General features: G+C 44.6%; 1 protein-coding gene across 1 annotated transcript in view; it reads left to right on the top strand.

Annotated features, from left to right (window-relative positions):
- Flt1 (fms-related tyrosine kinase 1) overlaps nucleotides 1-27,557 on the top strand; it is a 185,363-nt gene that overhangs the window by 155,397 nt on the left and 2,409 nt on the right. Inside the window, exons 21-29 of the mRNA XM_013027297.1 lie at nucleotides 5,858-6,014; nucleotides 6,765-6,862; nucleotides 9,203-9,325; nucleotides 11,891-12,002; nucleotides 14,081-14,180; nucleotides 21,427-21,532; nucleotides 21,693-21,835; nucleotides 23,275-23,359; nucleotides 25,307-25,401. Of these exons, the coding sequence (XP_012882751.1) occupies nucleotides 5,858-6,014; nucleotides 6,765-6,862; nucleotides 9,203-9,325; nucleotides 11,891-12,002; nucleotides 14,081-14,180; nucleotides 21,427-21,532; nucleotides 21,693-21,835; nucleotides 23,275-23,359; nucleotides 25,307-25,401 (1,019 nt within the window). The remainder of the gene's footprint in view (nucleotides 1-5,857; nucleotides 6,015-6,764; nucleotides 6,863-9,202; nucleotides 9,326-11,890; nucleotides 12,003-14,080; nucleotides 14,181-21,426; nucleotides 21,533-21,692; nucleotides 21,836-23,274; nucleotides 23,360-25,306; nucleotides 25,402-27,557) is intronic.

Here is a 27,557-nt window from a genome sequence, read left to right as displayed (position 1 = left end):
ATAGCTAAGGGACAGCACCCAAGCCCAGAGTTCAAGCCTCATGACCAACAACAACAACAAAAATGACCAGTTCTGGCAGGAAAGTCTATGTGACTCTTATCTCCAATTAACTACTAGAAAACTGGTGGGTCAAAGTGGAAAAATGCTGGCCTTGAGAGAGAAAGCTCAGGCAACCACTCAGACCCTGACTGACAAAAAAAAAAAAAGAGGGCTGGGAGGTGGCTCAGTGGTAGAGTGCTTGCTTTGCATGTACAAGACCCTGGGTTTGATTCCTCAGCACCACATAAGCAGAAAAAGCTGGAAGTGGTGCCGTGGGTCAAGTGGTAGAGCGCTAGCCTTGAGCTGAAGAGCTGAGGGACAGAGCCTAGGCCCAGAATTCAGGCCCCACAACTGACACACAAAAAAAATAGAATTACTAAAGTAAAAAGGATCGGGGACATGGTTCAAGTGATAGAGAACTCTCTTAGTTCAAACCCCAGTACCTGCCTCCTTCCCTACCCCCAATAAAGAAATACTGACTCAAGGAGAAATACTTTACTAAAATTTTGCAGTGTGTCATATGCCACAAGTGCCATGTCCTTCTCCTGACTGGAAATACCCAGGAGAAAATGATTAGAAATTATTAGCCAGTAAATGGCATCAATAGTGATAAAAAATTTAATGTAGAAGTCAAGACTGCAGAAGCACACTTCCTACTCACCTTCTTGTCAGTTCCCTCATGTAATAAAAGGAGCTAATAGCCAGATATCAGTGGCTCATGCCTATAATCCTAGCTATTCTGGAGCTGAGATCATGGATCAAAGACAGTTCAGGCAGTAATGTCTGTGAGACTCTTATCTCTACTTAACCACCAAAAAAACCTGGGAAGTGGAGCTGTGACTCAAATGGTAGCAAAAAAGCTCAGAGACAGCCCCCAGGCCCTGAGTTCAAGCCCCTGGACTGGCACAAAAAAAAAAGGAGCTAAATAACAGAAACTAACTGACAGGATTACTGGGAGAATCAGAATCTCTCAGTCAAGCACACAGTAAAAATTCATCAACATTATCATTTGCCCACTGAGCGGGTGTGGGCTGGGAATTTCTTCCATGGTAAAGCATTAATTTTTTTTTATTTAAAAAAAATGCTGGGTTCTGGTGGTTCATGTTGGTAATCCTAGCTACTCAAGAGAGGCTGAGATCTGAGGATCGCTTTTTGAAGCCAGCCAGGAAGAAAAATCCTCAAGATTCTTTATCTTCAGTTAACCAGGAAAAAAAAGCCTGTAGCTTGAGTAGCAAAAAAAAAAAAAAAACTAAGTAAGAGCTCGAGGTCCTGTCAGCTTCAAGCCCTTGTGAGTACACACACATAAACACACACACACACAGAGTTTGGTTGAATACAACTTAATTAACTCATCTATATGATAAATGAACTGTTAGACAGCTAGCCCATTCTATCTTCCAAACATGGACCTACCAGAGATACACGTGTTCATTCAAACTGACTGTATATATGTGTAAGAACTTCCTTGTTTTCCTCAGTTTTAAATCAGACTGTCCAAATCCTTGGAATCTTTAAGCAGAAAGTTCACACTCAGGTGAGGAAGGTGCCAGGGGAAGTCAAGTTATTACCTTTCAGTGACTTCAAGTCAGAAAAAGACATACTTAATCCCTAACTTCCAATCAACAAACCAAATATGTTACCAGAAATTCACAAGCTGCAGGGAAAAATTGGGGGCAGCTAACTTGACTTTCATCCTTATGTCTGACAAGAGAAGGATTGAGGCCCAAAACATGAACATAGGTAAAGATGAAAATGTTTACTAAAAGAGGAATAGGGCAGAGAAAGAGAGGCTGTGCCATGGATATACCACATGGAAGTGAGCAGCTCAGCCCACCTCAGCCATTTCGCACCATCTTCCAGGGTTACAGGCTAAGGCCTTGCATTAAGTAGGGAGGCTTGAAGTCCTTGAAGATGCTTTCTGATTGGTGAGTCAATGATCTAGTGTCCCATCTTTATTTCCTTGTTCTGTTCTTGCTTCTTCGTTCTTTTGTAGCTTCCTACTCCAATTTTGTAGTCAGGCAAGTTTGAGTTTACCAGCTTGTTCTGCCATTTTTTTTTTTAACAGACTTGGATCAAAGCGATTAGTTTAAGGACACAGAGTTTTAGCACAGGGTGAGATCAGAGCATTCCTAACACCCTCCCAATACTTTGTCTAGGCACCCTCATCCCCTACCCCCCATACCCAAGGTGGGGAAGAAAAAAAACATTAGCTAAAGGGGGCCAGTGGTGCCCTGGGCTGAGAACAGTAAAGATTACTTTCAGTCCTGAAGTCCTGGCCTGAATTCAGGAAGCTCTAAGCCAACAGAACACCCCAGGGACCCAAGCAGGATGGAACGTTTGGGTTCGTGTGTCCTTTGTTTTGAAGAGTTTGCTTCCTTCTCTGGCTATATTTAATGACTCGCCTCCCTATGCTGCTCCATGAGATGGTGTTTTTGTGGAAAACCCATGGCTATCTTTTGCATTTGGAACCTAAAGGGATTAAAGAGAAGCTGAAGTGGGAAAAAGAAACTGAGAGACTAACTTGAAAATAGGTATGTTGTTTTCTGTATCAATTCACCAGGATCCTTAGTGTTTTTGTGATACATTCCCTAGTCTGCTAGAGCCCTAACGATTCTAAATAGTTACCCGTACACATAGCTGGATATATCTTGGACTGGAGGCCAGCAAATGGGTGAGGGAGTGGGGAGACCAGTCCCATGCTATGACTCTTAAAGGTGTGAAGATAGATTCCAGAAGTGTTTTCTACAGGAATTGAGCCCAAAGAGCACTTTCCCCCACATTATAGCCCCTGTTTCCATCACTTGTGGGAAGGGGTTTGTTTTTCTATTTTGTGACAGTACTGGGGCATAAACTCAAAGCCTCACTCTTTCCCTTGGCTTTTTCTCTAGTGCTTTCCCACTTGGGCCACACCTCCCTTTCTGGCATTTTGCTAGTTGATTGAAGGATCTTGCCACTTTTCTGCCTGAGCTGGCTTCCACGTAGGATCCTCAGATCTCAGCCTCCTGAGTAGTTAGAATTACAGGCATGAGCCACCAGTGCCTAGCTAAAAGTATCTTGTGGGAAATCAAATTCCAGTCCCCAGATGAGCTGAACCAAATTTAATTTCCTCATGGAGACAGCAACAAGAAATATTTAAGTTCTCTATCTGCCTTCAGGAAAAGGTAGTGCTGTGCTAAGAGCAGCCCACATTCCCTTCAGTCCTGAAATCCTGGTCTTGATTCCCAAAGACCTAATTCTGCAAGTCTCCAACTCTTTACCCAGCCAGACCTGACCAGGGGCAAGGTTTGGTGGTGGTGAGTGGTCACAAGAAGACTGAACTTCAGTCCCCTGGATGCTGGCAGGTTTGTGAGGACTGCTTCTCCCAGAGGCTCACTGTCCCTCTTCTCTGCTTGCTCTCACTGTGCCCTCTGCTGGAAGGATCATTCTAGCTTTGTGGCATTTCTAGAAAAAGCCCAGGGAGGATATAGAGGCTAGTTAATCCTCATGCTGCAGTAGTATGCAGGTAAGGCACGTCTCAGCCCTTGTTTTAGTAGTACCATCTAGAAGAATTCAGATGAACCCGTGGCCCAATCCTGAAATCACTTTGCATGCTGTTACTGATGTCATGATTACTAGATGAACTTTTTAAAATTGTTACTATAAAGGTGATATACAGAGGGGTTACATAAGTCAGGTAATGAATATATTTCTTTTCAGACAATGTCACCTCTTCCCCCACTTAGATGAATTATTAAAGGCAATGAAAATCTTTTCTCAGCCAGGTACCAGTGGCTTATACCTGTAATCCTAACTATTCAAGAGGCTGAGATCTGAGAATCCAAGTTCAAAGCCAGCTTAGACAGGAAAGTCCCTGAGACTCTTATCTCTAATTACTACCACAAAGCAGGAAGTTGAGGTATAGCTCAAGTATTAGAGTGCTAGAATTGAGCCAAAAAACTCATGAGTTCAAGCCCTGGGAGCAGCACAAAAAAGAAAAGAGACAGACAGACAAAGACGGGGACAGAGGTGGGGGGAGGAAAGAAAGAAAGAAAGAAAGGAGAGAGAGAGAGAAAGAAAGAAAGGAGAGAGAGAGAGAGAGAGAGAAAGAAAGAAAGAAAGAAAGAAAGAAAGAAAGGAAGGAAGGAAGAAAGAAAGAAAGAAAGAAGAAAGGTCTTTTTTCATTCTACCTAAGAACCTACAACACCTTTCTCATGAATCAGAAAATAATGAGCAGGATGCCAATGGCTCAATGCTTATAAGCTTAGCTACTCAGGAGGCTGAGATCTGAAGATCATGGTTTGAAGCCAGCCTGGGCAGGAATGTCCAAGAGACTCTCATTTCCAATTAATCATCAAAAAGCTGGAAGTGGAGTTGTGGCTAAAATGATAGAACACTAATCTTGATTTAAAAAACAAAAACCTCAGAAATAGCACCCAGGCTCTGAGTTTAAGCCCCAGGGTTGGCACCATGAAAAAAGAAAAGGAAAGAAGGAAAGACGGAAAGAAAGATGGAAAGAAAGAAAGAAAGAAAGAAAGAAAGAAAGAAAGAAAAGAAAGAAAGAAAGAAAGAAAAGAAAGAAAGAAAGGAAGGAAGGAAGGAAGGAAGGGAAAGAGAAAGAAAAGAAAGGAAAGAGAGAAGAATGAAGGATAGAGAGACCCAGAAAAGTAAGATGACGTTCATCAGATGGCATGTAAGATGAACAGTGACAGTTCAAACTGGACTTAAGTGCCCAGTACAAAGTGAAAGATCTTCTCTATACTTAGGATCATCTCGCATCTCAGTTTTGAATACTGCATGTTCCCCTTCTCTGAGAAACCAGAGAAACTGGCTAACTACAGCCTTTTTTCTGACTTTCCACAGGGATTACAAATGAAGCCCTCAGTATACTGAGGATTTTTTTAATATTATGTGAATAATATGAACATGGAAAGTGCTTGCCGCCTCTCACAGATGCAATGGGAAAGGGATTAAGGGCACACAGATAGAGATGTTGGCCAAGCTGGGCTGAGGCTTTTGTCATTTACTAGTTGCATGTGACTGACTACTTCTCTGAACATGTGTCTCTATGATAAGAAAAATACTTTATAAAATTGTAGGGAAGATTAAATGAGAAAACAGAGTCTGGGGGCTGGGAAGGTGGCTCAGTGGTAGAGCACTTGCCTTGCATTCATGAGGTCCTGGGTTCGATTCCTCAGCACCAAAAAAGCCGGAAGTGGCGCTGTGGCTCAAGTGGTAGAGTGCTAGCCTTGAGCTGAAGAGCTGAGGGACAGCGCCCAGGCTCAGAGTTCAGGCCCCACGACCAGAACCCCCCCTCCCAAAAAAAAACAGAGTCTGGCTCACACCGAGGAAGAGTTCAATATGCACCAGCTGCTACTAACCTTCGTGTTTGGCTGGTTTTCTTTTTGCGCCAGTCCTGGGGCTTGAATTCATTCAAGGCCTGGATGCATTTGGCTTGAGGCTAGCATTCCCTATTTGACCCATACCGCTAACTTGTGGCTTTTGGTGGTCAATTGAAGGCAAGTGTTTTACACACTCTCCTGTCCAAGCTGGCTTCAAACCATGATCCTCAGATCTCAGCCTCCTGAGGAGCTAGGATTACAGGCATGACCCTTCTTTTACTATTCTTCTTCATCTGACCTAAGATGCTGTCTAAAAGCCCTGGCAAGAACAGAGTAGATGCCACAAGCCCTGGCCATCATGCAGCCCTTACAACTGCATTCAGAATCTCTGTTGTGGATGACACTTTCCAACTGAGCCGATGTCTTCCTCGTTTGCGAGGCTGAAGGCCCACTGTTGTGCTGAGGTTCTCTTTCACCCGTCCTTCTCCATGTGTTCTAAGGATGCCTCATTGTACATGAAGCCTAAGAAAGAAAAACTGGAGCCGGGCCTGGAAGCAGACAAGAAACCCAGATTAGACAGTGTCACCAGCAGCGAGAGCTTCGCAAGCTCTGGGTTCCAGGAAGATAAAAGCCTGAGTGATGTGGAGGAAGAGGAGGGTAGGTATCCATTCCTTCCTGTCCTACAGCCTGAGATATTTTTACAGCATACTGTGCATCTCTGACATTTTTTTCTTATTTATCACCCTAATAAACATCCGTGGGAGACTTGAAGGGTAGTGTCCTAAGGAGATAAGATTTGAATTAAGATTATTTACAGAGTTACTAATTTTGACGGGGAAGCGTGCGATTGTCTTCCCCTCAGGCCTTTCGGTCCTCCCAGGTCATCTTCCTCCTCCATGTTCCCAGTCCTATGAACTAGAAGCCTGGAAAATTTTTCTAACATTCATGTGGAGACTCAGCTGCTCTTGGGAGTGAACTTTGATCCATTTGTTGGTTTATGTTTTGTTAACATTGTTCCAGTAAACTGGTGTGTGTGAGAGACAGACAGACAGACAGAGAGACAGAGAGAGACAGAGACAGAGACAGAGAGAGAGAGAGAGAGAGAGTGAGTGAGACTGTCCAGGGGCTTGAACTCAGAGCCTGAGCTCTGTTGTCCCCAGGCTTTTTTTTTTTTCAAGAGTGTGGCCTACCGTTCATTTTCTACTTTTCCTACTTTTTCTGGTAGTTAATTGGAGATAAGAATCTCACAGATTTCCCTATCCAGGCTGGCTTGGAACCATGATCCTCAGATCTCAGCCTCCTAAGTAGCTAGGATTATAGATGTGAGCCACTGGCACCTGGCATAAACTGGGATTTGGTGGAATCAGAAGAGCCGTGACAGAGAGTTTGGGTTCAAATGTTTTGCAGATGCTGATGAGTTCTACAAGCAGCCACTCACTATGGAAGATCTGATTTCTTATAGTTTTCAAGTGGCCAGAGGCATGGAGTTTTTGTCTTCCAGAAAGGTCAGTTGATCTCTTTACTATCTTTATTTCTTTTATTTTACTGTTATTTTTATTACTTTCTTTTTGAGATAGGATCTCACTATGTGGTCTAGGCTGGATCTGAATTTATGTGATCATCTTGCCTCAGCCTCCCTGAGTGCTGGGATTATGGACATGCACCACCATTCCTGACTTTTTTCCCCTTAAAAATGTCTACATAAGCCAGTGACTTACACCTGTAAACCTAGCTATTCAGGATTCAAAGCCAGACCAGGCAGGAAAGTCTTCGAGACTCTTATCTCCAATAAACTACCAGAAAACTGGAAGTGGCGCTGTGGCTCAAGTGGTAGAGCACTAGCTTAGAGCTGAAGAGCTCAGGGACAGCACCCAGGCCCAGAGTTCAAGCTCTACAACCAAAAAAAAAAACAAAAAAAACGTTTAGATAGATAGATGTATCCATAGATAGATAGATAGATAGATAGATAGATATGAGAGACAGGTTTTGTTTCTTTTTATTTTCACTTTTAATAATCATACATTTTGTGTGTGTATGTGTGTATCAGTAGTGGATCTTGAACTCCTTAGCTATTTTGCTCAAGGCTGATGCTTGGTAGTTAATTGGACTTTTCTATCCCACCTGGCTTTGAACCTCAATCCTCAGATCTACACCTCCTGAGTAGCTAAGATTATAGGCATAAGCTATTTGTACACAGAGATAATTATACATTATAATAAAGCATGAAGTCATGTTTGAATACATGTATACAATGAAAAATGTTTTAAAGTTAATTATATTTAAAGCATTTATTGTTTTTCTTTAGGGTGAAAAAATTCAGAGTCATTTCTTCTGCTGTTTCTAATTTTCAAGGCCTGTTCTAGACCTATGCCTTTGCTGTGAATTCATTTTTCCTAATATTGGCCCAAACCTGTGGCCTCAACTCCAAAATAAGCATCACCCCAGGGTCTTACCTTGCCTCATATGAGGAATTTTGAGAATCATGAGCCCTGGGCCCCAGTTGGTAGAATTTAATGTTAGAGAACCTTGCCTACGAGCAGGTAAATCCAGTGGCTGTTCAATATAGCAGCTTTTGGCATGCTTTTTAAAGCTGGCCAGACTCTCAGAGTACACAGCTGCCCAGGAGAGCCGCTAGCAATGCGGCCACATGAGGTACCACATGCCTATGGCCCCAATACTCAGAAGACTGAGGCAGGCTGATCATCTCAGGAGTTGTTTAAAGTCAGACTGAGCTACCAAGAGAGAGCCTGTGAAGATGTCATAATGAAATCCATTATATGATTAATACCCACTAGTAAAAATTGAATTTAAATAAAAGATATTTAGGATACAGTTTAAAAATGTTCCTTTTAGGGGCTGGGAAGGTGGCTCAGTGGTAAGAATGCTTGCTTTGCATGCATGAGGCCCTGGGTTCGATTCCTCAGCACCACATAAGCAGAAAAAGCCGGAAGTGACACTGTGTCTCAAGTGGTAGAACGCTAACCTTGAGCTGAAGAACTCAGGGATGGCGCCCAGGCCCAGAGTTCAGGCCGACATGACCAACAACAACAAAAAAAAATGTTCCTTTTAAGCAGAGTGAGTGCGTGAATACAATCAAAGGATAGTATGTACATGTATGAAAATTTCACAACAAAAATTCTCACTTTGTACAATTAACACACACTAATAAAAATCATTTATTTGGAATGATTTAGTAGCCAGGCACTGGTTCGGACCTCTGATCATAGGTACTCAGGAGGTTGAGATCTTAGGATCAAAGCAAGTCTGGGCAGCAAAGTCTAATTTCTAATTAACTACTGAAAAGTTGGAAGTGGGGGTGTAGCTCAAGTAGTAGAGAGTCAGCCCTGAGCAAAAAAACTAAGGGACAGCACCCAGGCCTTGAGTTCAAACTCCAGTACCAGCACACACAAAACCAACTTAGATCATTGATTAAGATTGTTTAAAATTGTAGACAGACAAAGGGGAGGGAGAATATCTGACCGGTGTCTGGTGAGTAATATTATTTTCTGTTGAGATGAAAAAAAATGAGGCTTCTACAGGTCTGATTCAGCTTCTTAGGATAAAAGGCTGCAGGCAGTTTTGCTCCGTGGTGGAGCTCAGTCTATGTGGTTGGCCAGGATGCTGACTTGTAGAACAGATTCCGAGCAATTCTTGGCTGGGGGCCTCCGGGGACCTGTATCTGTAAAGAAGCGCTTCCATGTTTGTGGTAACTCTGTGCTCCAACTCTCTTCCTTTGCAGCATGTGAAATGGATCCACGAGTGAATAATAATGACCCTGAGAGGGCACAGGAAATTAGTCGGTTAGATTAAGGAAGTGCATTGATTATGCAACTGTTTTATTATAGTGCATTCATCGAGACCTGGCAGCGCGAAACATTCTTTTATCTGAGAACAATGTGGTGAAGATTTGTGATTTTGGCCTCGCCCGGGATATTTATAAGAACCCCGATTATGTGAGAAAAGGGGACGTAAGTCAGCCTGATGTTTATTTGACTCATTTATACCCTACCATTTTTTTTAAACCACACACTGAAGTCCTTGATAAATATTTACACTTCTCAAACAGTAGTCCCCAAACACTCTCCTGGGTTTCCTATGATGACAAGCAGTTCCGATGAGCTGCGTGCCAGCCAGCACTGGCGTGGGCAGAAGGCCACCATCATCTGCTTCTGTTGGTCCCTACCCCTGGGCTTGCTGTCCATCCTTTGGGCAGTGCTGACCGTGATTTGCTTACCTTAGTTGTATGCTCCAGGGGCCTTTTTTTGGTGAGACCACCTCCTTCCTTGCCTGGAGCTCCTATGGGAGTTCGTTGTCCTGCTGAAAAGAACAGCCTGGCCTCTTTTCCTCAAATAAACCCGGGTGATGGATTCAGCAGGTGTCTGTTCCCCCGCTTAGGGGAAAGGGTGGGGGAGGGGATGGCTATCTTGCTGGGGAGGAAACTCTCACCACCCCTACCTTCCACGGCAGCATCCCCCCCTCTGGGTTCCCTCCCCCATTTGTTTTTGAACACAGTGTTATTTGTGGGTGACCTCCTGTGTCCTCCCCTGTCTGACCTCTTCCAGAACGGTTTTAGCTTGGGTCTGGGCTCTGCTGGTGGCTCTCGAGCAGAGATTATACATCACCTAGAAGACCTGCTGAACCGCAGCCAGCCCCACCCCAGAGCCCTGATGCAAATTCTTAGTGCTGGAAGTGTGTGTGTGTGTGTATGTGCAGTCTTAAGGCTTGAACTCAGGGCCTGGGCACTGTTCCTAAGCTATTTTGCTCAAAACTAGCACTCTACCTCTTGAACTACAGCTTCATGTCACTTCTGACTTTCCTGCTTGGGCTAGCTTTGAACTGTGATCCTCAGATTTTAGCCTCCTGAGTACCTACGATTACAGACATGAGCCATCAGCACCCAGCCCTTTGAGCTATTTTACTCAAGGCTGGCACTCTAGCACTTGAGCCACAGTTCTACTTCTGGGTTTTTGTTTAAGTAGTCATCAGAGTCTTATGGACTTTCCCTTGTGGGTAAACCCACAAGGTTGCCCTTTGGTGGGTAAACCACCAAAATCCAGCAAAAACCCTCATTTCATAAAGCTTTGTTTTTGGTGGTGGTGGCAGAGATTAAACCCAGAACCTTTCATGTGCTAAGCAAGCGCTGTACTTCTGAGCTTTTTCTCTAGCAAGTTTCTAGATGATGTTGTCTATACATAGCAGGCCAGAAACATACACTGAAAACTACCACTCCAGAATCACTGTTTAGAAGAGACCTCTTTAAAAAAAAATCTCTTTATCTCTCCATTTTTCCCTCTTTCCTGCCACTGCCCATTCATCCCTTTCCCAGGATAACTCACTGGGATTCCTGTTATCTGGAAGAAAAGGAAGATTTGTCTGCATGCTTGAAACCAGCCATACATTCTCCTAAAAACCAAGTCTCCCATTTCCTTTCCTTTGGTGGGCATACTAGAGACTGAAGCCAGTATCTGCACATGCTAACCCAGTGTTCCCACTGCGATGAAACCTAAACCCTGTGCAATGGCTTAGCCTCCTATCTTTTTACATCAGGATGTCTTTTAAAACATGGCTCATGTAGTAGAACACCAATATTGAGTGAAAAAGCCAAGGAAGAACTAGAAGCCCTGAGCTCAAGCCCTAGTACTAGCACATACACACACTCAATGAGTAAATCTCCTTTCAGTGCCAAGTACCTGTGGCTCACAGCTATAATCCTAAGTGCTCAAGAGGGTGAGGATCCTGGTTCAAAGCCAACCAGGCAGAAGAGTCCATGAGACTCTTGATTCCAATTACCCAGCAAAAAGCTGGAAGTGGAACTGTGGCTCAAGTGATAGAGTACAAGCCTTAAGTGAACAAAAAACAAAACTAAGAGACAAAGCCCAAACAATAACAGGAAACAACAATAACAATAAATCCTCTTACTTAGGAAAGTTCTGAGAAATCACCACCAACTTTTAGGGGATCTTGTCATTAATCTCTCTCTCTCTCTCTCTCACTCTCACAGGTGACCCTGTGGAGTAGAGGCCTTGGTGGGGAAAGGGGTTTATTTTATTTTGCTTTGTCAGTGTGGGGCTTGAACTCTGGGGCTGGGCATCATCCCTGAGCTCTTCAGCTCAAGGCTAGCCACAGCTAGCCACAGCACCACTTCCAGCTTTCTGGTGGTTAATTGAAGATAAGAATCTCACAGACTTTCTGCTCAGGCTGGCTTTTAACCATGAACCTCAAATCTCAGCCTCCTGAGTAGCTAGGATTACAGGCATGAGTCTGGCAGAGGTTTCTTTTAAAGCCACAGAGTTAGGACAGGTTGGGCCTACCAGAGGAACTTACTAGCCATGTATTGCCTCCAGCAGCTCTGCGAAGCTTGGATTACTCTTTTAGCACAACACCCTGTGCTTTAGGAGTTTTCTGTTAGGAAACTGTAGCTGCTCTAAGAAACAGTTCTGGGCAATCTCATGTAAGAGGTCACCCTGGGAAATGGCGTTGGATGTGCTTTGCTTTCATGTACGTCTACTGAAGATTCCCTTATCCTGTTCTAGACCCGACTTCCTCTGAAATGGATGGCACCTGAATCCATCTTTGACAAAATCTACAGCACCAAGAGCGATGTGTGGTCTTATGGAGTGTTGCTGTGGGAAATCTTCTCTCTAGGTAAATATGGAAGCAGCCTAGGAGTCAGTCTGTGGCCTCTGCTAGGCATTCTCTGAATAGACCCAAACTTAAGGTCAACCCCTGAGCCAGTTGCAAAGACTAGGGGAGGCTGAAGCCTCTCAGATAAGCAGTGATTTATGTGTGCACGCACATCCAGACTGGAGGAATGATTTATGAGATTATGAAGAAGATAGTTCTCCACATAGAGCTCTAATATCCTTCACCCTTCCTTCCCTGCCTCACCTTTACCACCGAATATCTTAAGAAAGGCCCTCGTGGCCCACTGAGCCAATGGGAAAGTGAGGCTGGAATGAGCAGGTTATAGCTGGGTACCAGTGGTTCACACCTGTAAGCCTTGTTACTAAGGAGGCTGAGATCCTAGGATTATAGTTCAAAGCCAGCCTGGTCAGAAAAGTCTGTAAGACTCTCATCTCCAATTAACACTCGAAAAACTGGAAATAGAGCTGTGGCTCAAGTGGTAGAGTGTTAGCCTTGAGAAAACAAACAAACTCAAAACACTGCGTAGGCCCTGAGTTCAAGCCCTATTACAGGCACAGAAAGGAAGGGAAGGGAAGAGTAGGAAAGAGAAAGGAAGGAAGGAGAAAGGGAGGGGAGAAGGAGGGAGGAAGTAAGAGAGAGAGAGAGAGAGAGAGAGAGATAAAGCAGGTCCAGCTCTTATCCTGATATTCACAAACAACACAGGCCTGCATGCTGCTTTCTTCATGCCAACCATGAACACTGGTTTATCTTTCTTAGCCTGCAATCCTGTCCACTATGGATTTCTCGAAACCTTGCTGAAGCCCCTATGCACAGATGTCACATCTGCTCCTCAACACAGTAGTGATGTGAAGCCTCTCAAACACGAGTTCTAGCTAAGAGTCTTTTGGACATTGCCAAATAAGCAAATAAGTCAGCCAGTAACATCCCTGGCTTCCTGTAATGTGTAAAAATCATTGCCCTGCTTTCGATGACAACACCTGTTGCTTCCAGTCTTTGAAAGCAGCTTGGCGGACACAGCGGTCCTCCAATGACACAGTGCCAGCACCGCATGTCTCCCAGCTGCTTCCTACCAGCAGCAATGACTAGAAAGCACACACACACACACACACACACACACACACACACACACACACACTGAAATGGCTTAGCTTGAAGGCTAGCACAGAAGGGACCAGGAGGCCTTGCCTGCCCTGCCCCCAGTCAGACTCACTGAAAACAGTAGCTTCAGGGAGCATCCTCATTTTCACTGGGGTTAGATTAATCCATAAGCAACCTAGCTTTAAAAAAAAAAAAGAAAGAAAAAAAAGGAAAAAAAGCCAAGCATCAGTGACTTGTGCCTGTAATCCTAGCTACTTAGGAGGCTTAGATCTGAGGATTGAGATTCAAAGCCAGACTAGGCAGGAAAGTCTGTGAGACTCTTATCTCCAACGAAACAGAAAACTGGAAGTGGCACTGTGGCTCAAGTGGTAGAGTGCTCACCTTGAGCTGAAGAGCTGAAGGACAGCACCCAGGCCCAGATTCAAGTCCCATGAACCCCCCCCCCCCAAAAAAAGTAATTAGCCATGTGTTGGTGGCTCACATAAGAGGCTTAAATCTGGAGGATCAATGTTTAAAGCCAGCCACAAAAAGTCCATGAGATTTTTATCTCCAAAATAGCTAGCAAAAAAGCAATGCTTGTAGGCACGGCTCAAGTGGTAGAGCACACAAAGCTGAAGGAGTGAGAGGCCCTGAGTTCAGACCCAAGTAGCACCAAAACAACAACAAACAAACCCTTGCCATTCATTGAAAGAATGTCTGTAATGATGGGATTTCTTTAGAATTTCCTGTGGGTATAGGGCAGGGACCCACGATTGCCCCTTCCCTGACCATATGGGCAGGAGTAGCCTTCGAGGATCAGACAGGGACTAACCATACCATTCATGCATCCTGCCAAAGAGGTTCATTGCACAGCCACTGGGAATGATTACTGAACCATCATTGTGAATAGCCAGAAGAAACACTGAACTGCACCCCCCACCATGGTGCTTTTGTACCTAGCCCCCCAAACCATAACATGCCTGTGTCTCCATCCCCTGCAGGTGGGTCTCCCTACCCAGGAGTGCAAATGGATGAGGACTTCTGCAGTCGCCTGAGAGAAGGCATGAGGATGAGGGCCCCTGAGTATGCCACTCCTGAAATGTGAGTGCTGGCTTCCCTCTTCCTCCACCCAGCAGGCACAGAGGGCACAAATGCTCACTTTCCTTCAGGGAATGGATCCTTGACCCTGTTTGGGCTCAGTAGTGCGGGGAGTGTTTTCCTGGAATAGGGCACATTGTCCTTGATCCACCTCTACCTCCTCCTCTCCTAACTACTGACATGACTCTCTCTGCAAGACCTCTAGCTGGAGTTTTTAATTTTACCAACAAACTTCATGATCCATATTCTCCTCATATACAGTATTCGCTGCACCTTAGGATTGGTTCAAGTAAAGTGAAACTCAAGTCTTCTGTCAAGATTTCTAGCTTTGGTCTGTATATTTTGTTTTGTATAAGTGTGTGTGTGTGCCTGCGTGTGCGTGTGAGTTTGTGTGTGTGTGTGTGTGTGTGTGTGTGTATGCCCATCCTATAGTTTAAACTTAGTGCCTGTTCACTCTCCCTGAGCTGTTTTGCTCAAAGCTAGCGCACTACTACTTGAGTCACAGCTCCACTTTGAGTCTTTTTGGGTGGTTAATTGGAGATAAGAGTCTTACAGACAGCCGGGCACTGGTGGCTCACGCCTGTAATCCTAGCTACTCAGGAGGCTGAGATCTGAGGATCGAGGTTCAAAGCCAGCCGAGGCAGGAGAGACCGTGAGACTCCTATCTCCAATAAACCACCAGAAAACTGGAAGTGGTGCTGTAGCTCAAGTGGTAGAGCGCTCGCCTTGAGCTGAAGAGCTGAGGGACAGCGCCCAAGCCCAGAGTTCAAGCCCCACGACCGACAAAAAGAAAAAAAAAAAAGAGTCTTACAGACTTTCCTGCCTAGGCAGGTTTTGAACTTTGATTCTTAGATCTCAGCCTCCTGAGTAGCTAGGATTACAGGCGTGAGCCACCAGCACCCAGCTGTCTGTATGTTCTTAGTACCGGAGCTTTTTTTTTTTGGGTCCAGTCGTGGGGCCTGAACTCCGTACCTGGGCTCTGTCCCTCAGCTCTTCAGCTCAAGGCTAGCACTCTACCACTTGAGCCACAGCGCCACTTCTGGCTTTTTTCTTTTTGTTTATGTGGTGCTGAGGAATCGAATCCAGGGCCTCAGGCATGCAAGGCAAGCGCTCTACCACTGAGCCAACTTCCCAGCCCCAGTACCGGAGCTTTTTATGCCTATCACTTTTGGGAGATTTGAGAGCACTGTCTTTGGGAGAAAGTTAAGGAATATATAAGAGAATGAAGCAGTTTAAAAATCCAACTTTTAGAGCACTAATACTGGATTTAGTCTTACAATTTCAATTTCTGAGTCTGGTAGTTAATAAATCCCAAAGGTCTGTATAATATTTAACTGTATAAAACCCAGTTGTGACTCTCTAGCCTGTAAGAGTGTGACTGTATGCTTTTCAAACCTGTTGCAATCACTTTGAAGTTGCTGAAATCTTAACCCATTAGTAAATCTTTCTTAAGCAATAACAACAAAAAAGATCACTAGCCAGGAATTCAAGTTCAAAACTCAGTTTCTAGGTGGAAATCTGAGCAAAACAAATAGACTACCAAGATGTTGGCCTCTCTCACCAAAGGAGAACCTATCAGTGGAGCTGTCATGGAAAGAGACCAGAAGCCCTATTTCTTGCTCAGTCAGCTTTTGCTCAATCATCCTCCCACACCAAGGACTCACAGAGCTCCGTGTGGATTTGGGGAAAACAGTGTGGGAGGAGAAGGGAGGCCTTCCTTCCACAGAGGCTTCGTGGGCAATGGGGCTTTTTTACAATCCTTTGAGAGGTCAGCTCCTGGCCCTGATGCCTGCGGGGGCACCTTCCTGCCATGCAATAGGGTGGCTCTAGGCTCTAGGCAGAGCCCGTCCAATGGAGGATGCTCCATTGTCAGCCTGTTCTCCTGGCCTCTCCTGGGCACGCTTCCTGTGATTTTGTGTGTGTTGTACACGTTGAGGCCTGAGTGGGAATGTGATGACGGTTGCAGTTGTGTTGAGCTGCTGACAAGGATGTGGGCTTCCCTGAGGCAGCACCACCTTTCCTAAACTGGCCAGCTGGTCCCCACCAACCCCCCCCCCCATCCCACCCACACAATGAGGTCCCTGCTGAGCCCTGGGATGGTCTGTGGGGAGGAGTCAGGGGAGGTGAAGGAAGTGAGGATCTGGGCAAGATCACTATCTCCTTCCTTCATCATCTCAGGACAAAGCTATGTCAGACCCAGGATGAGGAGCTGGAGGAAGGGAATGGAGGAGTGTGGGATGAAGGCAGGGCTTGGGACAGTCTAAAGGCCAGGAGAACCTGCACGCTGCAGGGTGATGTCCTCCTTAAAGCCTCTCCAAAAGCCAGGGAAAAGCGGACCATCTACACTGTAGTGTGTTGCAGGCTTGAGAGTTTGCACTCAACATCAGGAGACCTGGTTGAAAATAAGGTACATAGCCAGACACTGGGAGCTCACACCTGTAATCCTAGCTGCTCTGAGAATCCTGGTCCAAAGCCATCCAGGCAGGAAAGTCTGTGAGACTCTTATTTCCAATCAACCAGCAAAAATCCTGGAGGTGGCAATGTGGCAGAGTTCCAGGCTTGAGTGTAAAGCTAAGGGACAGCACCCAGACCCTGAGTTCAAATCCCAATACTGGCACAAATGAACAAGATAATAAAAATAGAATAAGCTAAGGACACTTTATGCCTATGGTGTCCTGAGTGTTCCCCCCACATAGTCTCATAGGGGGAAGCCTGCAACCTTAAGAAGGCATGGTGGGCTTTTGTCTTCTGAACTTGACAGGTAGCAGACTCAGGAGGGAAGCCATGTGCAGGTAAGCAGCAGAGGATATGGGCTGAGAAACCAGGCCCCCAGCCTGATAGTTGTTCTGAATCACAAAGCCATGCCCTCCCCCATGCAAACCCCTCCCCCCCCCGCCATTTCCCAGGAGAAATTATTTTCTCATATACCCACCGATGCTTTGAATTAAATATTTCCATCCACTTTCCATGTAATCTGAAAGTAAGGAGAGAGTTCTCAATTACTAACGGGAACAATAATAATTGCAGTTATTATTACATCATTTTTTGATGTGCTCATTTATTGAACTTCAGAACATATTTTTTTCATTGATTTAATTTTGAATGTACATTAATTGTACAAATGGGTTTTGCCAGGAAGATTCACAAAACATACATTGTACTTTAATTACATAATCCTCCTCTATTGCTCTTTCTCCTTCACCTCTACATCCTATTATTCAATAGCTTTCAGTAGTTTTTTTTTCTCTCCATATATATTTTTATTGGAAAAATAGTGTACAGAGGGGTTACAGTTACATTAGTAGGGTAATGAGTACATTTCCTATCAAGCATTGTTACCTCCTCCTTTGTTTTTCCCCTAGCATCCCTTCCTCCCTAACACCTCCCTCCCTCCCCCCAAAAACTGTAAAGTTCATTTTCAACATAGTGTCTTCTACATTTTACATCATTTTTTTTGTACACCATTACTGGGGCTTGAGCTCAGACATTCATGCTCACACTTGGCTTTTTTACTCAAGGCTGTTACTCTACCACTTGATCCATACCTCCAACTTTCTCTGGTTAATTGGAAATGAGTTTCATAGGGTTTCCTGCCCAAGCTCGCTTTGAAACTCAATCCTCAGTTCTCAACCTCCTAAATAGCTAGGATTATAGACATGAGCCACCAGTGCCTGGTTCTTGTTAATATTAACCAAATGGATATTTAGTGCCTTTAAGTGGCAGACACTGTTTAACCATTGTTTTTATTTAATATTTAAATTTATTTATGTCATTTAATATATAAATTTCCCTAGTGCTAACAGACTGGTAAAATAGGAAGTGTTAGCCGCTGCATTACACAGATGAGAAGCCCACAGCACAGAGCAGTGATGTGACTTTCCCAGGGCCACATTGCCAGTCATTCAGCAAACTTGGTCTGCTTTTAGTCCACATCACTTTTCTCCCCAAATTCTGGTCCAGAATAATTCCAAAGATACAAAATCACCTCAGCTTTGAACCAAAGACTTCCTTGGGCTTGATCAAACATTAATTTTTTCTTAATGGTGCTGGGATTTGAACTTAGGGCTCACACTTAGGGCTGTCATGATACTGCAGAATCATGCCTCTCGCTCAGTTTGTCACTGCTTATGTTTAGAATACCACTCTCTCTTCCCGGGGCATATACCTGAGCTGTGACCCACCTACTGCAGACTTCCCGTTATCCCTGAGATTAGAGGCCTGTGCTGCCTCATCTATCTTCCCTCTGTGGAGATGGAGTCTAGTTGCTTTCTGCCTCAGCTAGCATCATAATCTTCCCAATCTAAGCTTCCTGGATAGTTTGGGGTGCTAGACCCCCCCACGGTACCCAGTTAGGGGGTGAGAAAGGATCTCTTTAGTTTTTCTGTCCAGAGAGCCTCTCATTTTCAGCCTCTGAAATAGCTAGAATTACAGGCATGTGCCCGGGGTGCCTTACTTCAAACCTTCAGATCTTTACCCAACTCCGCCCAGGTAGCCCCAAACAAGGCTGTAGAGTCCACTACTCAGGAAATAACAAAAAACAAAAACAAACAAACAAAGAGGAAGCTTGTGTTAGAAATTTAACAGGTAAGTCCATGCTTTGTGAAATGTTTCCATAGGCAGCTAGGGGTCATACTGTTTACCAACTTCAGTGTATGAGAGCTATAATCTCATTTATTCCAGTAGTAAGAGGGTCTGGGCAGGGACACAGGAAACTTCTCAGATCTGGGGTTCTGTGGTCAAAACTTGGCCTAGTGGTGTGTATATTGGAAACTTAAGCGATAGTGTGGAAAGGGAGCCCTTTTACCCCAGGGCAACAGATGTCCTGAAACCTGTTTACTTAGTGACGAAAGCTATGCAGTGCAGAGTAGAGTTGCTTATTCCTCGCCCAGAGCCTGTTTAATCAGATGCTTTTCTTTTTCTTTTCCCTTTTCCTCTGGTGTTTGTTGAGATTCATTTGGGCTAAATGATACGCCCCAAGGAGTAGAATCTAGGAATCAGAAACCATGAGTGAAACTAGAAAATTGTAGGTGGTCCTTGTTGCCTGCTCCCTCCAAGGTTGCAGTTTCATGACCTTGATGCTGGTGGACAGGTGCCTGGGGCCTTGGCTGAATGGAACAGGCTCCCAACTCCCAGGACTCGGGCCTGGCTTCACCAGGAGCTCTTGATGCATTCTGCAATTGACAGAGGGTAGAAGGAGCTCTGAAGATGTTTAGGCATCCCCCCACCCTCTCCCCACAGGTAGCATCCAGTTTCCAGTACTACAAGTAATGTTTCAGATGTGCCTGAAGAATTTGCAGAAGGAAGCAGAGCTGTGTGGCTTACTATCTTTAGCACATATTTACTGAGTGCTTCCTACTTCCTAGCACAGTGCTAGGCCTGTGTTGCGTGAATGAAATCAGGATGAGATCCCAGGCCACATACTGCTTATGGGATGGTTCTGACTTTTTTTTTTTTTTTGGCCAGTATTAGGGCTTGAACTCAGGGCCTGTGCCATTACTTAGCTCTTTTTGCTCAAGGTTAACACTGTACCACTTGAGCCACAGCTCCATTTCCCATTTTGCTTTGTTTTTACTGTTTGGTGGTTAGTTGGAGATAAAAGTCTCATGGATTCTCCAATCCAGGCTCCCTTTGAACTGGGATCCTTAGATCTGTGGCTCAGAAGTGAGCCACTGATGCCCAGCTCTGAACTAATTTGATACCCAGCCCATTCAGATTTTGATCTTAGATTCTTCTATGATCTCGATGATTTTCTTTCATCAGTCTTTGGGCTTGAACTTTGGGCCTGGGCGCTACAGCACCACTTCCAGTTTTCTGGTGGTTTTACTGAAGATAAGAATCTCACAAAGTGGCGCTGTGACTCAAGTGGTAGAGCGCTTTCCTTGAGCTGAAGAGCACAGGAACAATGCCCAAGCCCTAAGTTCAAGCCCCACAACCTACCAAAAAAAAAAAAAAGAGTCTCATGGACTTTCCTGCCGGGGCTGGCTTTGAATCTCGATCCTCAGATCTCAGCCTCCTGAGTATCTAGGATTAGAGGCATGAGCTATCAGTACCTGGCAATCTAGATGATTTTCTAAAAGAAAACGTACAATCAACATCCTACAAAGAGCACAAAGGACCCAAAGAGAATAAGCCCTGGGTCATATGTTTTATAGAGGCAGATAGGGACTGAGCTCTAAGCAGACATGATCGACAGGAGCCTGATTCTTTCATATCTGCAGTGGAAGAAGAGCAGAGGAACCTGTTGATATTGGAACCCTAGGACAAGAGTTGGCCTCTGGGCTATTAAGACAGATGTTTCAAATACAGAAGTTTAGCCTGTACTTTTTTGCCTTAGTGGTAGGAGGTCATTTTGTAATAAGAGCTTTGCAATGTTGGGTGAAAAATAATCAGCCACACCCAGGAACTTTAAACATAGCCTGAGGAACTACTGAGGTCCTCAGTGGGTGGGCCTCCCCTTTCAGAAGTGATGGGTCATGTACCCTGTGCTTTCTCCATCCGTGTCCACTACACACCTTCAGGGACTGTGAGAACATGGAATTGCCATGCACATATTGAGACACATCTTGTAACAACCTTTGTTGCGATGCAAGAATGAAATGGGTGTGGCAAACCACTCATCCATTCAAGTCCACAGCTCTCTTCAACTTTCAAGACGTCATCACACTTTTTGATTGGGTTTTGGGGGGTTCTTTTGGTCTTGTTTTGTTGTTTGGTGCTGGTCTTGGGGTTTGAGCCCAGGCCCTGGGCACCTGTCCCTGAGCTTTGTTGCTCAAAACAAATGCTCTACCACTTGAGCCACAGCTCTACTTCTGGTATTTTGTGGTTAAATGGAAATAAGAGTCTCACAGACTTTTCCTGCCTAGGCTGACTTTAAACCATGATCCCCAGACCCCAGCCTTCTGGGTAGTTAGGATTATAGGCATGAGCCACCAGCACCTGACCATCATGTTTTTGAAAGAATCTAACTGCAGGGAGCAATGTGTTTCTAAGCTTAATCCTAGTCCTTCCACTCCACAGAGGCCATTGACGCTGAACAAGCTTGGGTCAGGAGAGTTTTAGAAGGTTGCTGGACATGTATTTCCCACTCCTGGCAGAACTTCACCCAGACAGATCCTTGTCTATTAGGGCTAGAGACAAACCTAAACATGAAGCCAGGCCACATATGGTTAAAAGTCAGGCTTGCCAGGTGGAGGGTGATCTGTATACACATCACTGCTCTCCAGCTCTCTCTGTGCTTTTTTCCCAACAGCTATCAGATCATGCTGGACTGTTGGCACAAAGACCCTAAAGAAAGACCACGGTTTGCAGAGCTTGTGGAGAAACTAGGTGATTTGCTTCAAGCCAATGTACAACAGGTAAAACTCAGTCTGGAATATCAGAAGGCCAAGGGCTTTTGAATGTCAGCAAGAGATGCTTTGCTGGTTGGGGAAATGATACGCTTGAAGTTGATAGGCTGCACCGAAATTGGTTGCAATTGAACCGTGTGCAATTAGAGCTCTCTTTTTGGTGTTTTAGGAAGGTAAAGATTATATCCCACTCAATGCCATACTGACTAGAAACAGTGGCTTTACATACTCAACTCCTGCCTTCTCTGACGATTTCTTCAAGGATGGTATTTCAGCCCCAAAATTTAACACGGGAAGCTCTGATGATGTCAGGTAGGTTTTTTTCCCTCCCAACTTGATTACAAACTTTGATAACCTACAAAAGAGCTGGGTACCAATGGCTTACACTAGTAATCTTAACTACTCCGAAGGCTGAGATCTGAGAATCATAGTTCAAACCCAAGCCGGGTTAAAAAAAAAAATCTGAGAGCCAGATTTTTACTACTTGAGAAGTTAGGATTATAGGCATGATGCGCCAGCAGCTGGGAAGATGGTTCTTGCCACATCCACTCCCATTCTCTATGCTGTCAGAATCCTTTTTAGAATTAGTCTGTCTTGTGGGCCTTCTAGCATCTTTATTTTCAGTAGGCATAGCCCTGGCACAAGAGTTGCAACAATAGGAAGACATTGACAACCATCAGGGATAGGCTTCCAAGTCAAGGCACATGGAACCAATGAAACATCATGGCTCAATATCAGAGCTCCACTACACAGGCAGCCCAGGAGGCTGGAGCAGAATTGTCATCCATGTTTTAAGGATGAGCCAATTACCTTAGAGTAAATCCCATACCAAGGCCTGATTGGATTAGACTTATGTTGGAGTGGGGTTGTCAGAGTAACTTGGGCCCTACTATGTTGCTTAGCTGTAGGTTCTTTTTATCAGCACAGAGGCTTGAACTCACGGCCTCAAGCTTTCTCATGTATATTCGTTCAAAGCTGTTGATCTATCACCTTATAGCATTTTGCTGGTGAACTGGAGATAAGAGCCTCTTGAAAAGCTAGGATTACAGGTTTAAACCATGAGCATTTGGCTACCCATAGGTTAGAGAGCTTGTCTAATAAGTTAGGCCTGGCAGTGAGTAACAGACTACCAAACTGAGGAAATTCAATCATGGGTGGGATGACCTTGCTGTGAGCAACCATCTAGTGGATGTCCTTGATGGTAGTTTCTCAGAGGTCATCAACAAAAATTGACAGGTTGAAGTAGACAAATGCTCAGGTACCACATATCTCCCCTTCTGAATTCACAGTACAGACTATTTTAAGACTTGCCCTAGCACTCAACTGAACAATTAAATCAGCTAGGCAGCCTTGACAGGTTGTTTTATTTATCACCCCACATCCTTTCAGGAAGTAGGCAACTCTATGTGCTAAGATAAAGTCACTCTCTTCCTGTGGCATCATTTCTCCTGTTTGTAGCATCAGGTGCTCAAGCCGCACAATGCCTCATGTCCCCTCTCACCAATGTGAGGGGGACCAGACTGGGCCCTTCTGAGGTTTTGCTGCACACTGTACAAAATGTGACTTGACAACCATGGGAAGAAGCGGCATTGCCCTGAAGAGCTCTAGAGGGTATAGCAAGACATTTGAGCCATAGGACTTAGACAACTGGTGTTGTGGTTCATCTTAGCTGTGTTATACCTGGAGCCCATGGGCTCCTAACATCAGAGCTGCATATATTTTCTTAATGATCCTTCCTGCTTCTTCCTTAGATACGTGAATGCTTTCAAGTTCCTGAGCCTGGAAAGAATCAAAACCTTTGAAGAACTTTCTCCAGATACCATCTCCATGTTTGATGTAAGTCATTTTCGGTGAACCTCAGGCAGAAGCCTTGGTGTGACTCTATCCAGACACCAACCCTAGAAGTCCTGATCAGTGAGGGCCACTCACCAGTGGAGACTGACATGACAATGCCAAGAGAACTGACGGATGAGCAGAGTTAGCTGTGCAGAGTTGATTTGAATGTAGAAGTTCATGTTTTGAAAATGGCCCCAAAGTTACTCTAGGGCCCATTCTATAGAATCTGATAGTAACATGGCCCCTTAGAAAACTTCATGTGTTCCTCAGCTTCCTCGGTGATATGTCCTTGCTTTGGAAATACAGGAACCCCAGACAGGTGATTGGCTGGGCCTTGTGATGTAACAGATGCCTTATGATGTAGCACAGACACCAGAGTCCAGAGACCACCACCTAGTTCTACACCCCTTCCTCCAAGGTGCTTTAGGACAAACAGCCAGATCCCTGCCCAGATCAGGACACCTTAGCACACCAGAGTCTTCTATCAGTTCTTCTCTTTGAAGACTTGGAATGGAGCTAAGAGACTAAAGGGAGGAGAGGAAGCTAGGCAGGAATGTGCTCCTGGTATGGCAGACCCTTGTGCTCAAGGTGGGATCTCCAGGCAGACATGGGGCTGAAATCTGGCTGGATCTGCTGGCACTTGGACCTACCACTGTCACTAAGTCAGACCTCCCCCCTTGCCACAGGCAGATTCTGTGGATCCCTAAGGGATTCCTGTGCACATTGAAGTTGGACAAGTACTAGCAATGTCATGTCCCACACAAACAACCTGGAATGTAACTCTAGTGTGAAGGGGATCACCTTAAGACCACCACAATCACCCTTAAAAACTATCAGAGCACAAGATAAAGTGACAATGACTTTAAAGATGTAATAGTAGCTGGGTACTGGTGACTTACATCTGTAATCTTAGCTACTCAGATGGCTAAGATGTGAGGATCAAGGTTCAAAGCCAACCCAAGCAGGAAAGTCCATGAAGCTTGTATCTCCAATTAACCACACAAAAAAGCCACAAGTGGAGGTATGGCATAAGTGGCAGAGCACCAGTCTTGAGTGAAAAGACTGAGAGTGCAAGGCTCTGAGTTCAGGCTCCAGTACTAGCATGTGTGCACACACGTGCACACACACACACTCATTGTATGCGTATATACACTATACAGTGTATAAGTATATACACACACACACACATATATATATACATAAATATGTATACACATTTAAACTTTAAGCTGCAGGAAGAAATTTTGTTGCTTGGTCTGTTGGTTCAAGTCCCATGAAACAATACTGAACAAAATAGAATCAGCCTTAATAAGCCTAGTACATGGTAATTTATGACCACTTCCTTGTTTGCTTAGGTCTTTGCTTCCTGATAACTAAAATTAGGAACACAGTCTAGTTAGAGCCTCAGAGAGTGGGAGGAACAAAATGTGATATCCATTTTCTAAGATATATACTGTACTAAAGATAATGTGTCTGTGTACAAAGTGTTGGAAATGACTCAAAGGAAATGCAATTACTAGAAACAACAATTGAGTATGGCCTCAAAATTCTATAGTCTCCAAGGAACAAAAATTGAATCACCTTTATAATAATTTCCTCTAATTTTTACATATTATGGTTGCTGAACAACCACGTACCCATACTCATACTGCCATGAAATAATTTGCAAATGGAAAGAGCTAACCTGTTACCTACAGTTTTCCCTTTTATTTACTTCACCTTTTGGAACAGAGCTACAACATTGCTGGGAGGGAGCATTACTTGTAATTGCCCAAGACTGTAGTTGCTGATATGGAGAAGATGTTTCTTTGTCACTAGGCAGGGATTGGGGAGTATGTGGGCAGTGACTGGAGTAACTTCAGGGGTACATTGAAGTATCATCCCCAGATTTAGTGTGGACCTATCTTGGCCAGGCAAGCACATGACCTTCCTACCTTTCCCCACCAGGATTACCAACTGGACAGTAGCACTGTGCTGGCCTCCCCACTGGTGAAGCGCTTTACCTGGACTGAAAGCAAGCCCATGGCCTCCCTAAAGATGGAGTAAGGAAGCTGCATGTCTTTCCTATGATTATTGAAGGGGAGGTGCGGAGGAAGATTCTTGCATTGGTTAATAGAGGGTTCTAGGGGGTTACTGCCATCATGAACAGTAACGTTTAGACATTATATATAAGTATTGTTCTAGCTGGCACTGGGTGCTCAAGCCTATAATCCTAGCTTCTCAGGAAGCTAAGATCTGAGAATAAGTTCAAAGCCAGCCAAGACAGGAAAGTCCACAAGACCCATCTCTAATTAACCACCAGAAAACAGGAAGTAGTTCTGTGGCGCAAAGTGGTAGAGCGCTAGCCTTGAGCAAAAGAATTCAAGTCCCATGATCAACAACAACAAAAATGATGTAAATAAAATGGTGGCTCAAGTATATTTAAGAAATATGAACAGCAGAGCTTCATAAAGTCAGTTGGATTGACCAGAAGCTGGGCACTGGTGGCTCATGCCTGTAATCCTAGCTACTCAGGAGGCTGAGATGTAAGGATTGCAGTTCAAAGCCAGCCCAGGCGGGAAAGTCTGTGGGACTCTCATCTCCAATAAACTACTCAAAAAAGCTGGAAGTGCTGCTGTGGCTCAGATGGTAGAGCACTTACCTTGAGTGAGGTGGGGGGGGGGGAGAAAAAGCTCAGGAACAGCATGTTTTGTTTTTATGGGTTTTTTTGGTTTCTTGAATTCAGGACCTGGGAGGGATTCCCTTAGTTTTTTCACTCAAAGCTGGTACTCTACCACTTAAGCCATGACTCTACTTCCAGCTTTTAAGATTTTTATTTTATTGTAAAGATGCTGTACAGAGGGTTTACAGTTACATGAGTAAGGCATAAGTAAGGCAATGAGTACATTTCTTGTTGAGCAGTTACCCCCTCCTTTGTTGTTCTCCCACTATTCCTTCCCCCCCCCACTTCCAACTTTTTTTATGTTAAATTGCAGGTAAGAAGTCTCACAGACTTTCCTGCATAATCTGGCTTTGAACAACTATTGTCAGATCTCAGCCTTCTTGAGTTGGTAGGATTATAGGCAAAAGCCACCAGCACCAGGCGTAATTAGGCTTTTATTATTGTAGACCATAGTATAAAATGGTGACTGCTTTTTTTTTTCTTAATTTTTGCTATGAATGGGGGCTGGAAAGGGGCTCAGTGGTAGAGCGCTTGCCTTGCATGCATGAGGCCCTGGGTTCGATTCCTCAGCACCACATAAGCAAAAAAGGAAAAAAAAGCCAGAAGTGGAGCTGTGGCTCAAGTGGTAGAGTGCTAGCCTGGAGCTGAAGAGCTGAGGGACAGTGCCCAGGCCCAGAGTTCAGACCCCACGACTGGTAGACTCCCCCCCCCAAAAAAAAGAAAACCATGAACGGTTATCTTCTACTATGAAAACCATAGACCATGGGTGTGCTAGTCCACAACACACTAGACCAATTAGCACCGTGTATGAAGTTCTCTGCTTCATCCCAGAGCCTGTTAAACAAAAACGACAAACAAATGTGAAAGGACTTTCTTCCCCACATATGTAACTCAGGTTGGTTGTAGCATTATTGAACCTACACTTGAGTCATGCTGGCAAAATAGTCACACAGAACTCTTTTAGAATATAACGATGAGGAGGGGACAAGTGTACTGAATTTTGAGTGTGATGCTCTGAGTTTCTTGAGACCACTGTAGCAAATTGCCACCGATAGTGACTTTAAGAGAGGATTTTTTTTTTGGGGGGGGGAGTGGTTGTGGGTCTTGAACTCAGGGCCTGGGTCCTGTCCTTGAGCTTTTTCGCTCAAGGCTAGTGCTCTACCACAGGAGTCACAGCTCCACTTCCAGCTTTTGGTGGTTAATTGGAGATAAGAATCTCACTGACTTTTCTGTTCCAGCTGGCTTTGAACCATTATCCTCAGATCTCAGCCTCCTGAGTAGCTAGGATTACAGGTGTGAGCCATTGGTGCCCAGCTTTAAAGAGAAGGCTTTATTTCCTTGCATTTCTGGAGGCCAAAATCAAGGTATCAACAGGGCTACACTCTATCCAAATGATCTAGGAGAGAGTCCATTCCTGGCCTTTTCCATCCTGTGGTAGCTTCTGGCACTCTTTGACTTGTGGCTGCATCTCAGCTCTTTGTTTACAAGTCCTTCTCTCTGGGCCTGGCCATGAGTCTCCCTCTGCCTCCTTGTGAT

This window comes from Dipodomys ordii, unplaced genomic scaffold (assembly GCF_000151885.1).
Source record: "Dipodomys ordii isolate 6190 unplaced genomic scaffold, Dord_2.0 Scaffold102, whole genome shotgun sequence".
In the NCBI taxonomy this organism is placed as follows: Eukaryota; Metazoa; Chordata; class Mammalia; order Rodentia; family Heteromyidae; genus Dipodomys; species Dipodomys ordii.
The sequence above is the reverse complement of the archived record's forward strand: the minus strand, read 5'-3'. Positions and strand labels throughout refer to the sequence as shown.